This window comes from Nerophis lumbriciformis, linkage group LG26 (genome assembly GCF_033978685.3).
Source record: "Nerophis lumbriciformis linkage group LG26, RoL_Nlum_v2.1, whole genome shotgun sequence".
NCBI classification, from domain to species: domain Eukaryota; kingdom Metazoa; phylum Chordata; class Actinopteri; order Syngnathiformes; family Syngnathidae; genus Nerophis; species Nerophis lumbriciformis.
In genome coordinates this window covers 1,079,264-1,097,500 of record NC_084573.2, presented here as the reverse complement: position 1 = coordinate 1,097,500, position 18,237 = coordinate 1,079,264, and the positions used below count along the sequence as shown (strand labels likewise).

At 33.8% G+C, this 18,237-nt stretch overlaps 1 protein-coding gene across 1 annotated transcript in view; it reads right to left on the bottom strand.

The window, feature by feature from the left end:
* arhgap5 (Rho GTPase activating protein 5) overlaps positions 1–18,237 on the bottom strand; it is a 52,809-nt gene that overhangs the window by 12,752 nt on the left and 21,820 nt on the right. Inside the window, exon 3 of the mRNA XM_061987691.1 lies at positions 12,481–12,634. Within this exon, the coding sequence (XP_061843675.1) occupies positions 12,481–12,634 (154 nt within the window). The remainder of the gene's footprint in view (positions 1–12,480; positions 12,635–18,237) is intronic.

The window sequence follows — 18,237 nt, the reverse complement described above, 5'->3', positions numbered from 1 at the left end:
CCCCTACACGTTTCAGTGAAGCCTTCACGTTTCAGTGGCCCCTACACGTTTCAGAGGAGTCTTCATGTTTCAGTGGCCCCTACACGTTTCAGAGGAGCCTTCATATTTCAATGGCCCCTACACGTTTCAGAAGAGCCTTCATGTTTCAGTGGCCCCTACACGTTTCAGAGGAGTCTTCATGTTTCAGTGTTCCCTACAAGTTTCAGAGGAGCCTTCATGTTTCAGTGGCCCCTACACGCTTCAGAGGAGTCTTCATGTTTCAGTGGCCCCTACACGTTTCAGAGGAGCCTTCATGTTTCAATGGCCCCTACACGTTTCAGGAGCCTTCATGTTTCAGTGCCCCTACACATTTCAGAGGAACCTTCATATTTCAATGGCCCCTACACTTTTCAGAGGAGCCTTCATGTTTCAGTGGCCCCTACACGTTTCAGAGGAGCCTTCATGTTTCAGAGGCCCCTACACGTTTCAGAGGCCCCTACACGTTTCAGAGGCCCCTACACGTTCAGAGGCCCCTACATGTTTTAGTGGCCCCTACGTGTTTCAGAGGAGCCTTCATGTTTCAGTGGCACCTACATGTTTCAGTGGCCCCTACATGTTTCAGAGGAGCCTTCATGTTTCAGTGGCCCCCACACGTTTCAGAGGAGCCTTCATGTTTCAGTGGTCCCTACAAGTTTCAGAGGAGCCTTCATGTTTCAGTGGCCCCTACATGTTCAGCGGCCCCTACATGTTTTAGTGGCCCCTACACGTTTCAGAGGCCACTACGCGTTTCAGAGGAGCCTTCATGTTTCAGTGGCCCCTACATGTTTCAGTGGCCCCTACATGTTTCAGAGGAGCCTTCATGTTTCAGTGTTCCCTACAAGTTTCAGAGGAGCCTTCATGTTTCAGTGGCCCCTACACGTTTCAGAGGAGCCTTCATGTTTCAGTGGCCCCCACACGTTTCAGAGGAGCCTTCATGTTTCAGTGGCCCCCACACGTTTCAGAGGAGCCTTCGTGTTTCAGTGGTCCCTACACGTTTCAGAGGAGCCTTCATGTTTCAGTGGCCCCTACACGTTCAGAGGCCCCTACATGTTTTAGTGGCCTCTACACGTTTCAGAGGCCACTACGCGTTTCAGAGGAGCCTTCATGTTTCAGTGGCACCTACACGTTTCAGTGGCCCCTACATGTTTCAGAGGAGCCTTCATGTTTCAGTGTTCCCTACACGTTTCAGAGGAGCCTTCATGTTTCAATGTCCCCTACACGTTTAAGAGGAGCCTTCATGTTTCAATGGCCCCTACACGTTTCAGAGGAGCCTTCATGTTTCATTGGCCCCTACACGTTTCAGAGGAGCCTTCATGTTTCAGAGGGCCCTACACGTTTCAGAGGCCCCTACACATTTCAGAGGCCCCTACACATTTCAGAGGCCCCTACACGTTTCAGAGGCCTCCTACGCGTTTCAGAGACCCCTACACGTTTCAGAGGCCCCTACACGTTTCAGAGGCCCCTACATGTTTTAGCGGCCCCTACACGTTTCAGGAGCCTTCATGTTTCAGTGGCACCTACAAGTTTCAGTGGCCCCTACATATTTCAGAGGAGCCTTCATGTTTCAGTGGCCCCCACACGTTTCAGAGGAGCCTTCATGTTTCAGTGGTCCCTACAAGTTTCAGAGGAGCCTTCATGTTTCAGTGGCCCCTACATGTTCAGAGGCCCCTACATGTTTTAGTGGCCCCTACACGTTTCAGAGGAGCCTTCATGTTTCAGAGGAGCCTTCATGTTTCAGTGGCACCTACACGTTTCAGTGGCCCCTACACGTTTCAGAGGAGCCTTCGTGTTTCAGTGGTCCCTACAAGTTTCAGAGGAGCCTTCATGTTTCAGTGGCCCCTACACGTTCAGAGGCCCCTACATGTTTTAGTGGCCCCTACACGTTTCAGAGGCCACTACGCGTTTCAGAGGACCCTTCATGTTTCAGTGGCACCTACACGTTTCAGTGGCCCCTACATGTTTCAGAGGAGCCTTCATGTTTCAGTGGTCCCTACAAGTTTCAGAGGAGCCTTCATGTTTCAGAGGCCCCTACACGTTTCAGTGGCCCCTACACGTTTCAGTGGCCCCTACACGTTCAGAGGCCCCTACACGTTTCAGTGGCCCCTACACGTTTCAGTGGTCCCTACACGTTTTAGTGGCCCCTACACGTTCAGAGGCCCCTACACGTTTTAGTGGCCCCTACACGTTTCAGAGGAGCCTTCATGTTTCAGAGGCCCCTTCACGTTTCAGAGGCCGCCTAAGCGTTTCAGAGGCCCCTAGATGTTCAGGGGCCCCTAAACTTTCAGGGTCTCATACATGTTCAGAGGCCCCTCCCCTTGCATTGTGAATAAAAATGTTGACATGTCATATATGTTAGTCCTGGTCTCTAGTTTCCAATGGCTCCTAAAAAAGTTGAATAACTATCCATCCATCCATTTAATACCGCTTGTCCCTTTCGGGGCGGAGCGACACACTATTCCATTGTGTCACATGACACACTCAAGTGTTCTTACCTAAACCACCAGCTCCAGACCGAGGGCCCCGTCAACGCTGCTGACTCAGCAAGAAGCCACACAATGGCCAGTGAAGAAGTCACATGAGCCTTTGTCACCACGGTAACACAAAGGACACCTGTGTCCTCGTGTGTGTGTGTGTGTGTGTGTGTGTGTGTGTGTGTGTGTGTGTGTGTGTGTGTGTGTGTGTGTGTGCTGGTGACATCTATCAAAATGAGGGTGGTCCCAAAAAGGAGAGATTTTTCACATTGACTGTGTGTCGCTTTTAAAAGTGCTCCCCCTCTGGTCAACATATGAAATAACAAGTGTGAGTAAGAAATTGAAATACGCCCCCTTTGGCCAAAACGAATAAAATAAATAAATATGTATATAGAGACATACTGTAATAACTTGAAGTAAATAATGAAGATTAAAAAACAATTACAAACAAAAACAAAATAAAAGTAGTCTTTTTCTCACAATGTGTCAACTTTTTTTTTTTATAAAATTGGGAACAATTTCTCATATTCTTTCTGTTTCTGTAATATTGCAAAATTTGCTCGTAAAATTATTACTTTTTTATGTAAAATGATTACTTTTTAATGCAAAATGGTGACATTTGTCATAGAAAATTTTGACTTTTATCACAATATTGCCAAAAAAAAGTGTTCTTGTAAAATAGTGACATTTTTGGTGTAAAATGATGACTTTTGTCATACTTTTGCCAAGTAAGAATTTTTGTCGAGTAAAATTACAATTCTTTTAATTTTCTTGTAAAATTGCGACTGTTATTTAGTAAAATTCCAACTTTTATCATAATATTGCACAAATGTTCAATTTTGTGTGTATAAACTCCAATTGCTCCCCCTCTGGTCAACATATGAAATAACAAGTGTGTGTAAGAAATTGAAATGCGCCCCCTTTGGCCAAAATTAATAGAATAAATAAATATGTATATAGAGACATACTGTAATAACTTGAAGTAAATAATAACAAAAAAGAACTAAAAGTAGTCTTTTTCTCACAATGTGTCGACGTTTTTCTTATAAAATTGGGAACAATTTCTCATATTCTTTCTGTTTCTGTAATATTGCAATGTTTTCTCCTAAAATTATTATTATTTTTTATGTAAAATGATTACTTTTTAAATTAAAAATGGAGACATTTGTCATAAAATTCAGATTTTTATCACAATATTGCCCATTTTTTTGTTGTTCTTGTAAAATAGTGACATTTTTTTAGCAAAATTATGACTTTTCTGTGTAAGATTCTGATTATTATTATAATATTTCCAACATTTTAAAGTTTTCTTATAAAATTGTGACTTTCGTCGAGTAAAACTACGACTCTTTTCAAAAAGTTGCCAAATTGCTAAGCTTTTCTTGTAAAATTGCGACTGTTATTGAGTAAAATTGCAACATTTGTCATAATATTGCACAAATGTTCAGTTTTGTGTGTATAAACTCGAATTGCTCCCCCTCTGGTCAACATATGAAATAACAAGTGTGTGTAAGAAATTGAAATGCGCCCCCTTTGGCCAAAATTAATAGAATAAATAAATATGTATATAGAGACATACTGAAATAACTTGAATTATTTTTTTTTTTTAAATAAAAAAATGAACTAAACGCAGTCTTTTTCTCACAATGTGTCGACGTTTTTCTTATAAAATTGGGAACAATTTCTCATATTCTTTCTGTTTCTGTAATATTGTAATGTTTTCTCCTAAAATTTTTTTTTTTTAATGTAAAATGATTACTTTTTAAATGAAAAATGGAGAAATTTGTCATAAAATTCTGATTTTTATCACAACATTGCCCATTTTTTTGTTGCTCTTGTAAAATAGTGACATTTTTTAGCAAAATTATGACTTTGGTGTGTAAGATTCTGATTATTATTATAATATTTCCAACATTTTAAAGTTTTCTTATAAAATTGTGACTTTCGTCGAGTAAAACTACGACTCTTTTCAAAAAGTTGCCAAATTGCTAAGCTTTTCTTGTAAAATTGCGACTGTTATTGAGTAAAATTCCAACTTTTAGCATAATATTGCACAAATGTTCAGTTTTGTGTGTATAAACTCGAATTGCTCCCCCTCTGGTCAACATATGAAATAACAAGTGTGTGTAAGAAATTGAAATGCGCCCCCTCTGGCCAAAATTAATAGAATAAATAAATATGTATATAGGGACATACTGTAATAACTTGAAGTATATATAAAAAAAATAAAAATAAATGAACTAAACGCAGTCTTTTTCTCACAATGTGTCGACTTTTTTCTTATAAAATTGGGAAAAATTTCTCATATTCTTTCTGTTTCTGTAATATTGCAATGTTTTCTCCTAAAATTATTACTTTTTTTTAATGTAAAATGATTATTTTTTAAATGCAAAATGGAGACATTTGTTATAAAATTCTGACTTTTAGCACAATAATGCCAATTTTTGTGTTGTTCTTGTAAAACAGTGACATTTTTTAGCAAAATTATGACTTTGCTGTGTAAGATTCTGATTATTATTATAATATTTCCAACATTTTAAAGTTTTCTTATAAAATTGTGACTTTCGTCGAGTAAAACTACGACTCTTTTCAAAAAGTTGCCAAATTGCTAAGCTTTTCTTGTAAAATTGCGACTGTTATTGAGTAAAATTCCAACTTTTATCATAATATTGCACAAATGTTCAGTTTTGTGTGTATAAACTCCAATTGCTCCCCCTCTGGTCAACATATGAAATAACAAGTGTGTGTAAGAAATTGAAATGCGCCCCCTTTGGCCAAAATTAATAGAATAAATAAATATGTATATAGAGACATACTGTTATAACTTGAATTATATTAAAAAAAAAATTAAAAAATGAACTAAACGCAGTCTTTTTCTCACAATGTGTCGACGTTTTTCTTATAAAATTGGGAACAATTTCTCATATTCTTTCTGTTTCTGTAATATTGCAATGTTTTCTCCTAAAATTATTACTTTTTTTTTAATGTAAAATGATTACTTTTCAAATGCAAAATTGAGACATTTGTTATAAAATTCTGACTTTTATCAGAATAATGCCAATTGTTGTGTTGTTCTTGTAAAACAGTGACATTTTTTAGCAAAATTATGACTTTGCTGTGTAAGATTCTGATTATTATTATAATATTTCCAACATTTTAAAGTTTTCTTATAAAATTGTGACTTTCGTCGAGTAAAACTACGACTCTTTTCAAAAAGTTGCCAAATTGCTAAGCTTTTCTTGTAAAATTGCGACTGTTATTGAGTAAAATTCCAACTTTTATCATAATATTGCACAAATGTTCAGTTTTGTGTGTATAAACTCGAATTGCTCCCTCTCTGGTCAACATATGAAATAACAAGTGTGTGTAAAAAATTGAAATGCGCCCCCTTTGGCTAAAATTAATAGAATAAATAAATATGTATATAGAGACATGAACTAAACGCAGTCTTTTTCTTACAATGTGTCGACTTTTTTCTTATAAAATTGGGAACAATTTCTCATATTCTTTCTGTTTCTGTAATATTGCAATGTTTTCTCCTAAAATTATTATTTTTTTAATGTAAAATGATTATTTTTTAAATGAAAAATGGAGACATTTGTCATAAAATTCTGATTTGTATCACAATATTGCCCATTTTTTTGTTGCTCTTGTAAAATAGTGACATTTTTTTTAGCAAAATTATGACTTTGCTGTGTAAGATTCTGATTATTATTATAATATTTCCAACATTTTAAAGTTTTCTTATAAAATTGTGACTTTCGTCGAGTAAAACTACGACTCTTTTCAAAAAGTTGCCAAATTGCTAAGCTTTTCTTGTGAAATTGCGACTGTTATTGAGTAAAATTCCAACTTTTATCATAATATTGCACAAATGTTCAGTTGTTCTTGTAACATTTTGACTTGCGTTGAGTAAAATGAGAACTTTTATTATAACACTGCCAAAATTCTACGTTTTTCTTGTGAAATTGTGACTTTTTTTTGAGAAATTCCAACACATTTTTCACAACAGGCTTTTTTATATTTGCATATATTATTAATGTTGTAAATACACTTCTTGATATATCAGTTAAAGTCCAACTTACTGCACAGTGCATCTCTTTCCACAGCTTATATCACAGCCTTATTCCAAAGTGGATTTCATTCATTTTTGTCCTCAAAATTCTACACACAATACTAATAATAATATTTATTTAATTGATTTTTCAAAAATTATTTATGTAGTTTATTTTTATTTTTATTAATTTGCTAAAAAAAAAAAAAAAAAAGACTTTTGAGAAGAAAAATTGAATGAATCCATTTTTGTCCTCAAGATTCTACTCCATAATGACAATGTGAACATGTTTTAATATCACAAATGTTTGCAAATTTAATAAAAACAATAAAAACATACATTAAAAAAACATTTGGAAAAAATACCTTCTCCAATTTTTATTATGGGGTATTGTGTGTTGAATTTTGAGGACAAAAATTCATTCCATTTTGGATTTAGGCTGTAATATGACGAGATGTAGAAAGATTGAAGCGCTGTGAATTGTGTGTAGAATTTTTGAAGACATTGAAAAAAATGTTCCTTCTTTAGAAATGTTTTTATCATTTATTAGTAATAATTTTTGTTAATACATTTGCAAAAAAACTGTAAAACTAACTTTTTCACATTGCTATTATGAGATATTGTGTGTAGAATCTTGAGGATAAAAATTGATTCATAAAATGTTTGTTCTCAAAAGTCTACGCACAATATCCCATAATGACAATGTTTTTGTTTTTTAGCAAATTAATAAAAAAAATAAAAAATAAAAAACTACATAAATAATTTTTGAATTTTTTTTTTTTTTAAATCCTACATTGTCATTATAGGGGTATTGTGTGTAGAATTCTGAGGACAAAAATAAATGAAATCCATTTTGGAATAAAGTTGTGATATAAGCTGTGGAAGGAGATGCACTGTGCAGTAAGTTGGACTTTAACTGATACATCAAGAAGTGTATTTACAACATTAATAATATATACAAACTATGCAAATATAAAAAAGCTTGTTGTGAAAAATGAGTTGGAATTTCACAAGAAAAAGGTCACAATTTCACAAGAAAAACTTAGAATTTTGGCAGTATTATAATAAAAGTCCTCATTTTACTCAACGCAAGTCAACATTTTACAAGAAAAACTGAACATTTGTGCAATATTATGATAAAAGTAGGAATTTTACTTAATAAGAGTCGCAATTTTACAAGAAAATTAAAAGAATCGTAATTTTACTCAACAAAAGTCACAATTTTATAAGAAAACTTTTGGCAATCCTGTAATAATAATAATCGGAATTCTTACTTGGCAAAATAATGACAAAAGTCATCATTTTGTTCAAAAAATGTCAGTCTTTTACAAGAAAAAAAAAATTGGCAATATTGTGATAAAAGTCAAAATGTTCTATGACAAATGTCACCATTTTGCTTTAAAAAGTAATAATTTTACATAAAAAAATTAATAATTTTAGGAGAAAATATTGCAATATTAAGGAGACAGAAAGAATATGAGAAATTGTTCCCAATTTTATAAGAAACAAGTCGACACATTGTGAGAAAAAGACTGCTTTTTAGGTCATTTTTTTAGTTTTTAACTTCAAGTTATTACAGTATGTCTCTATATACATATTTATTTATTTTATTCATTTTGGCCAAAGGGGGCGTATTTCAATTTCTTACTCACAATTGTTATTTCATATGTTGACCAGAGGGGGAGCGCTTCGAATGTGTACACACAAAACTGAACATTTGTGCAATATTATGATAAAAGTTGGAAGTTTACTAAATAACAGTCGCAATTTTACAAGAAAATGAAAAGAATCGTAATTTTACTCGACAAAAGTCACAATTTTATTAGAAAACTCTTGGCAATCTTATAATAACAATAATCGGAATTCTTACTCGGCAAAAGTATGACAAAAGTCATCATTTTACTCAAAAAATGTCACAATTTTACAAGAACATTTTTTTTTTTTGGCAATATTGTGATAAAAGTCAAAATTTTCTATGACAAATGTCACCATTTTGCATTAAAAAGTCAGAATTTTACATAAAAAAAGTAAAAATTTTACGAGCAAATATTGCAATATTACAGAAACAGAAAGAATATGAGAAATTGTTCCCAATTTTATAAGAAAAAAGTCGACACATTGTGAGAAAAATACTTTTTTTTTTTTTTTTATATATACTTCAAGTTATTACAGTATGTCTCTATATACATATTTATTTATTCTATTAATTTTGGCCAAAGGGGGCGCATTTCAATTTCTTACACACACTTGTTATTTCATATGTTGACCAGAGGGGGAGCACTTCTAATGTGTACACACAAAACTGAACATGTCTGCAATATTATGATAAAAGTTGGAATTTTACTAAATAACAGTCGCAATTTTACAAGAAAATGAAAAGAATCGTAATTTTACTCGACAAAAGTCACAATTTTATTAGAAAACTCTTGGCAATCTTATAATAACAATAATCGGAATTCTTACTCGGCAAAAGTATGACAAAAGTCATCATTTTACTCAAAAAATGTCACAATTTTACAAGAACAACATTTTTTTTGGGCAATATTGTGATAAAAGTCAAAAATTTCTATGACAAATGTCACCATTTTGCATTAAAAAGTCAGAATTTTACATAAAAAAAGTAAAAATTTTACGAGCAAATATTGCAATATTACAGAAACAGAAAGAATATGAGAAATTGTTCCCAATTTTATAAGAAAAAAGTCGACACATTGTGAGAAAAAGACTACTTTTAGTTCTTTTTTGTTATTTACTTCAAGTTATTACAGTATGTCTCTATATACATATTTATTTATTTTATTCATTTTGGCCAAAGGGGGCGCATTTCAATTTCTTACACACACTTGTTATTTCATATGTTGACCAGAGGGGGAGCACTTTTAAAAGCGACACACAGTCAATGTGATAAATGCCTCCTTTTTGGGACCACCCTCATGTTGACCAGCAGGGGGTGCAAATGAGACATTGTCTATTAGATGCAATGTTATTGATTTATGTCATCACTTGTTCACACCTCCTCATATGGAAGATACTTTTCCTTCTTCATGTCCCAAGAAGGGTAGGAACACAAGAATACGCACACACATATGCATGTTGTAGTAGATTGCAGAGTTGGTCAGCTGCTGCACATCAATAATGCACATAACAAATGGTGTGTGGCGCTAATGAAGTGCTTTAATTGCCAATAAAATGCTGGGCTCATCATTCCAGCGGAGGAAAAAAGCTATTTTATTTAGTTGAAGGAGGCCAATTAAGGCAACACCAACACTAGGGACTGCTGACGTGGTAAGTCTGTGTCCTGCGGGACCCGCGCCGCGTCACATCTGCACCATCTGTGTGAGTGGGCAGGTAACCATGGCAACCGTCACGTTTGCGGTCCACGGGCTGCCGCTGTCACCTTGCCGCCTGGTTGCGTGGCGCTAGTGGTTGATGCTAAGGTGTTTAACGGGGTCACATCCTGCTCAATTAGGACCTGATTTAGACTGGGGACCTATAGGAATGTCTATTCTGACTTTTAGACTGATTTAGACTGGGGACCTATAGGAATGTCTATTCTGACTTTTAGACTGATTTAGACTGGGGACCTATAGGAATGTCTATTCTGACTTTTAGACTGATTTAGACTGGGGACCTATAGGAATGTCTATTCTGACTTTTAGACTGATTTAGACTGGGGACCTATAGGAATGTCTATTCTGACTTTTACTAAACAGGACAAGTTCCTTCCAGTTGTATGGAGATCTTTCTAAATATAACATATTTAAAAAAAAAAAAAAACTTTATATATATATATATATACATATATATATATATATATATATATATATATATATACATACATACATACATACATACATACAGGTAAAAGCCAGTAAATTAGAATATTTTGAAAAACTTGATTTCTTTCAGTAATTGCATTCAAAAGGTGTAACTAGTACATTATATTTATTCATTGCACACAGACTGATGCATTCAAATGTTTATTTCATTTAATTTTGATGATTTGAAGTGGCAACAAATGAAAATCCAAAATTCCGTGTGTCACAAAATTAGAATATTACTTAAGGCTAATACAAAAAAGGGATTTTTAGAAATGTTGGCCAACTGAAAAGTATGAAAATGAAAAATATGAGCATGTACAATACTCAATACTTGGTTGGAGCTCCTTTTGCCTCAATTACTGCGTTAATGCGGCGTGGCATGGAGTCGATGAGTTTCTGGCACTGCTCAGGTGTTATGAGAGCCCAGGTTGCTCTGATAGTGGCCTTCAACTCTTCTGCGTTTTTGGGTCTGGCATTCTGCATCTTCCTTTTCACAATACCCCACAGATTTTCTATGGGGCTAAGGTCAGGGGAGTTGGCGGGCCAATTGAGAACAGAAATACCATGGTCCGTAAACCAGGCACGGGTAGATTTTGCGCTGTGTGCAGGCGCCAAGTCCTGTTGGAACTTGAAATCTCCATCTCCATAGAGCAGGTCAGCAGCAGGAAGCATGAAGTGCTCTAAAACTTGCTGGTAGACGGCTGCGTTGACCCTGGATCTCAGGAAACAGAGTGGACCGACACCAGCAGATGACATGGCACCCCAAACCATCACTGATGGTGGAAACTTTACACTAGACTTCAGGCAACGTGGATCCTGTGCCTCTCCTGTCTTCCTCCAGACTCTGGGACCTCGATTTCCAAAGGAAATGCAAAATTTGCATGGTTGGGTGATGGTTTGGGGTGCCATGTCATCTGCTGGTGTCGGTCCACTCTGTTTCCTGAGATCCAGGGTCAACGCAGCCGTCTACCAGCAAGTTTTAGAGCACTTCATGCTTCCTGCTGCTGACCTGCTCTATGGAGATGGAGATTTCAAGTTCCAACAGGACTTGGCGCCTGCACACAGCGCAAAATCTACCCGTGCCTGGTTTACGGACCATGGTATTTCTGTTCTAAATTGGCCCGCCAACTCCCCTGACCTTAGCCCCATAGAAAATCTGTGGGGTATTGTGAAAAGGAAGATGCAGAATGCCAGACCCAAAAACGCAGAAGAGTTGAAGGCCACTATCAGAGCAACCTGGGCTCTCATAACACCTGAGCAGTGCCAGAAACTCATCGACTCCATGCCACGCCGCATTAACGCAGTAATTGAGGCAAAAGGAGCTCCAACCAAGTATTGAGTATTGTACATGCTCATATTTTTCATTTTCATACTTTTCAGTTGGCCAACATTTCTAAAAATCCCTTTTTTGTATTAGCCTTAAGTAATATTCTAATTTTGTGACACACGGAATTTTGGATTTTCATTTGTTGCCACTTCAAATCATCAAAATTAAATGAAATAAACATTTGAATGCATCAGTCTGTGTGCAATGAATAAATATAATGTACAAGTTACACCTTTTGAATGCAATTACTGAAATAAATCAAGTTTTTCAAAATATTCTAATTTACTGGCTTTTACCTGTACGTATACGTCCTCCCCGAGCAGAGAGGTAGCAGCATGGCTAACGTTTGCTGTGATGCTAGCGCAGCCGTGCGAGCAACGCTCCCTCTAAGGTGCTCGCCTGTGCAATTGCGCACTGTTTAAGCGTCCCCAAACACACCTCAAAAGTGGTAAAGGAATGGCTAAATCGGGCTAGAATGAAGGTTTTAGAATGGCCTTCCCAAAGTCCTGACTTAAAGGTGTGGACAATGCTGAAGAAACAAGTCCATGTCAGAAAAGCAACACATTTAGCTGAACTGCAGCAATTTAGTGGTCAAAATGATGTTATTTACAAGAGTATGTACACTTATGACCGCGACTGCATGTACCTTCTTTTACCTTTTATTTCTTGATTTCACCTTTTCTCACTTGACATTTACCTCCTTTTACCTTGTCAGACTTGTATTTGACCGTCCATTAGGCGGAGTGGATTTACCTGCACTGGTGAAAGGTAAGAAGGCAGGTGACTCACCTGTGCGCTCGATGTAGTCCACACACTTCTCGATGAAGAGCGGGATGGGCTGCTCGGGGCTGACCACGCTCTGCAGCGGGAGGCCGAAGTAGTGGCTCTCCCAGGTTCTTCTGGTGGGGGGGTACAGCGGCTTGGGGGACTTGGAAGACTTGGCCTGGACACGTGTGCAGAAGGGATGGAAAGAAGAAGGCCTCAGACGGGAGAAAATACCAAAGAGGTGTGACACGCCAGGGAATGCCAGGTTTTGGAAGCGTGCGGAGGAGGAGTTAGCGGGATGAAAGCCTTGGAGGAAGACACACCTTCTCCAACGGACGCTGCATTTCCCACAATGCTTTAATATCATTTACATAGCAAATAATATACTGAATCGAATCATTACCCCCAAGAATGGAATTGAATCGTGTCATGCCCAACGATTGACAGCCTTGTTCATTTTGAACAAGGCTGTCAATCTTTGGGCATGACACGATTCAATTCGATTCTTGGGGGTAATGATTTGATTCAGAACTCGCAGTATATTATTTGCTATATAAATTATATAAAACATTTTCAAAACAATTTACAAAAATTGCTCTTAGTTGCTAAAAAAAACATATTTAAATTTTTTTTTTTTTTTAAATGTTAACAAAATAACAAGGCTGTAAATCTTTGGGCATGACACGATTCAATTCGATTCTTGGGGGTAATGATTTGATTCAGAACTCGCAGTATATTATTTGCTATATAAATTATATAAAACATTTTCAAAACAATTTACAAAAATTGCTCTTAGTTGCTAAAAAAACATTTAAATTTTTTTTTTTTTTTAAATGTTAACAAAATAACAAGGCTGTAAATCTTTGGGCATGACACGATTCAATTCGATTCTTGGGGGTAATGATTTGATTCAGAACTCACAGTTTATTATTTGCTATATAAATTATATAAAACATTTTCAAAACAATTTACAAAAATTGCTCTTAGTTGCTAAAAAAACATATTTAATTTTTTTTTTTTTTTTAAATGTTAACAAAATAACAAGGCTGTAAATCTTTGGGCATGACACGATTCAATTCGATTCTTGGGGGTAATGATTCGATTCAGAACTCGCACTATATTATTTGCTATATAAATTATATAAAACATTTTCAAAACAATTTACAAAAATTGCTCTTAGTTGCTAAAAAAACGTTTAAAAAAATATATATATATACTTTGAATTTTGTTTACAAAATAACAAGGCTGTAAATCTTTGGGCACCACACGATTCAATTCGATTCTTGGAGGTAATGATTTGTTTCAGAACTTGAACTATATTATTTGCTATATAAACTATATAAAACATTTTCAAAACAATTTACAAAAATTGCTCTTAGTTGCTAAAAAAACGTTTAAAAAAAATATATATATACTTTGAATTTTGTTTACAAAATAACAAGGCTGTAAATCTTTGGGCACCACACGATTCAATTCGATTCTTGGGGTTAATGATCCGATTCAGAACTCGCACTATATTACTACATAAATGATATAAAACATTTTTCAAAACAAGCTACAAAAACTCCTCTTAGCTGCTAAAAAAAATAAGTTTGAATGTTGTTTACAAAATAACAAGGCTGTAAATCTTTGGGCATGACACGATTCAATTCGATTCTTGGAGGTAATGATTCGTTTCACAACTTGCACTATATTATTTGCTATATAAAACATTTTCAAAACAATTTACAGAAATTGCTCTTAGTTGCTAAAAAAAACGTTTAAAAAAATATATATATATACTTTGAATTTTGTTTACAAAATAACAAGGCTGTAAATCTTTGGGCACCACACGATTCAATTCGATTCTTGGGGTTAATGATTCGATTCAGAACTCGCACTATATTACTACATAAATGATATAAAACATGTTTCAAAACAAGCTACAAAAACTCCTCTTAGCTGCTAAAAAAAATAAGTTTGAATGTTGTTTACAAAATAACAAGGCTGTAAATCTTTGGGCATGACACAATTCAATTCGATTCTTGGGGGTAATGATTTGATTCAGAACTCTCAGTATATTATTTGCTATATAAATTATATAAAACATTTTCAAAACAGTTTACAAAAATTGCTCTTAGTTGCTAAAAAAACATTTAAATTTTTTATTTTTTTTAAATGTTAACAAAATAACAAGGCTGTAAATCTTTGGGCATGACACGATTCAATTCGATTCTTGGGGGTAATGATTTGATTCAGAACTCGCAGTATATTATTTGCTATATAAATTATATAAAACATTTTCAAAACAATTTACAAAAATTGCTCTTAGTTGCTAAAAAAACATATTTAATTTTTATTTTTTTTTTAAATGTTAACAAAATAACAAGGCTGTAAATCTTTGGGCATGACACGATTCAATTCGATTCTTGGGGGTAATGATTCGTGTCAGAACTTGCACTATATTATTTGCTATATAAACTATATAAAACATTTTCAAAACAATTTACAAAAATTGCTCTTAGTTGCTAAAAAAACGTTTAAAAAAAAATATATATATACTTTGAATTTTGTTTACAAAATAACAAGGCTGTAAATCTTTGGGCACCACACGATTCAATTCGATTCTTGGGGTTAATGATTCGATTCAGAACTCGCACTATATTACTTCATAAATGATATAAAACATTTTTCAAAACAAGCTACAAAAACTCCTCTTAGGTGCTAAAAAAAATAAGTTTGAATGTTGTTTACAAAATAACAAGGCTGTAAATCTTTGGGCATGACACGATTCAATTCGATTCTTGGGGATAATGATTCGTGTTAGAACTTGCACTATATTATTTGCTATATAAACTATATAAAACATTTTCAAAACAATTTACAAAAATTGCTCTTAGTTGCTAAAAAAAAGGTTTAAAAAAAATATATATATATACTTTGAATTTTGTTTACAAAATAACAAGGCTGTAAATCTTTGGGCACCACATGATTCAATTCAATTCTTGGGGTTAATGATTCGATTCAGAACTCGCACTATATTACTACATAAATGATATAAAACATTTTTCAAAACAAGCTACAAAAACTCCTCTTAGCTGCTAAAAAAAATAAGTTTGAATGTTGTTTACAAAATAACAAAGCTGTAAATCTTTGGGCACCACACGATTCAATTCGATTCTTGGGGTTAATGATTCGATTCAGAACTCGCACTATATTACTACATAAATGATATAAAACATTTTTCAAAACAAGCTACAAAAATCCTCTTAGCTGCTAAAAAAAATAAGTTTGAATGTTGTTTACAAAATAACAAGGCTGTAAATCTTTGGGCATGACACGATTCAATTCGATTCTTGGGGGTAATGATTTGATTCAGAACTCCAGTATATTATTTGCTATATAAATTATATAAAACATTTTCAAAACAATTTACAAAAATTGCTCTTAGTTGCTAAAAAAACGTTTTAAAAAAAATATATATACTTTGAATTTTGTTTACAAAATAACAAGACTGTAAATCTTTGAGCACCACACGATTAAATTCCATTCTTGGGGGTAATGATTCGATCCAGAACTCGCACTATATTACTACATAAATGATATACGACATTTTTCAAAACAATCTACAAAAACTCCTCTTAGCTGCTAAAAAAAATAAGTTTTAATGTTGTTTACAAAAATCAAGGCTTTAAATCTTTGGGCATGACACGATTCAATTCGATTCTTGGGGTAATGATTCGATTCAGAACTCGCACTATATTACTACATAAATTATATAAAACATTTTTCAAAACAAGCTACAAAAACTCCTATTAGCTGCGTAAAAACATACGTTTTAATGTTGTTTACAAAATAACAAGGCTGTCAATCTTTGGGCACGACACGATTCAATTCCATTTTGTAAACTGTTTTGAAAATGTTTTATATAATTTATATAGCAAATAATATACTGAGAGTTCTGAATCAAATCATTACCCCCAAGAATCTAATTGAATCGTGTCATGCCCAAAGATTTACAGCCTTGTTATTTTGTAAACAACATTAAAACTTATGTTTTTTAGCAGCTAAGAGGAGTTTTTGTAGCTTGTTTTGAAAAATGTTTTATATCATTTATGTAGTAATATAGTGCGAGTTCTGAATCGAATCATTACCCCCAAAAATCGAATTGAATCGTGTGTGCTCAAAGATTTACAGTCTTGTTATTTTGTAAACAAAATTCAAAGTATATATTTTTTTTTTTAAACGGTTTTTTTAGCAACTAAGAGCAATTTTTGTAAATTGTTTTGAAAATGTTTTATATAATTTATATAGCAAATAATATACTGCGAGTTCTGAATCGAATCATTATCCCCAAGAATAGACTTGAATCGTGTCATGCCCAAAGATTTACAGCCTTGTTATTTTGTAAACAACATTAAAACTTATTTTTTTTAGCAGCTAAGAGTTTTTGTAGCTTGTTTTGAAAAATGTCGTATATCATTTATGTAGTAATATAGTGCGAGTTCTGAATCGAATCATTACCCCCAAGAATGGAATTGAATCGTGTGGTGCTCAAAGATTTACAGTCTTGTTATTTTGTAAACAAAATTCAAAGTATATATATATTTTTTTTTAAACGTTTTTTAGCAACTAAGAGCAATTTTTGTAAACTGTTTTGAAAATGTTTTATATAATTTATATAGCAAATAATATACTGAGAGTTCTGAATCGAATCATTACCCCCAAGAATCGAATTGAATCGTGTCATGCCCAAAGATTTACAGCCTTGTTATTTTGTTAACATTTAAAAAAAAAAAATAATAATAATATGTTTTTTTAGCAACTAAGAGCAATTTTTGTAAATTGTTTTGAAAATGTTTTATATAATTTATATAGCAAATAATATACTGCGAGTTATGAATCGAATCATTGGCCCCAAGAATGGACTTGAATCGTGTCATGCCCAAAGATTTACAGTCTTGTTATTTTGTAAACATTTAAAAAAAAAAAAAAAAAAATTAAATATGTTTTTTAGCAACTAAGAGCAATTGTTGTAAATTGTTTTGAACATGTTTTATATAATTTATATAGCAAGTAATATACCGCGAGTGCCGAATCGAATCATTACCCCCAAGAATGGAATTGAATCGTGTCATGCCCAAAGATTTACAGACTTGTTATTTTGTAACCAACATTAAAACTTATGTTTTTTAGCAGCTAATAGGAGTTTTTGTAGCTTGTTTTGAAAAATATTTTATATCATTTATGTAGTAATATAGTGCGAGTTCTGAATCGAATCATTACCCCCGAGAATCTAATTGAATCATGTGGTGCCCAAAGATTTACAGCCTTGTTATTTTCTAAACAACATTAAAACTTATTTTTTTTAGCAGCTAAGAGGAGTTTTTGTAACTTGTTTTGTAAAATGTTTTATATCATTTATGTAGTAATATAGTGCGAGTTCTGAATCGAATCATTACCCCCAAGAATGGAATTGAATCGTGTGGTGCCCAAAGATTTACAGCCTTGTTATTTTGTAAACAACATTAAAACTTTTTTTTTTTAGCAGCTAAGAGGAGTTTTTGTAACTTGTTTTGAAAATGTTTTATATCATTTATGTAGTAATATAGTGCGAGTTCTGAATCGAATCATTACCCCCAAGAATCAAATTGAATCGTGTCATGCTCAAAGATTTACAACCTTGTTATTTTGTAAACAGCTTAAAAAAAATTTTTTTTTTTATTTTTTAATGTTTTTTTTAGCAACTAAGAGGAGTTTTTGTAAATTGTTTTGAAAATGTTTTATATCATTTATGTAGTA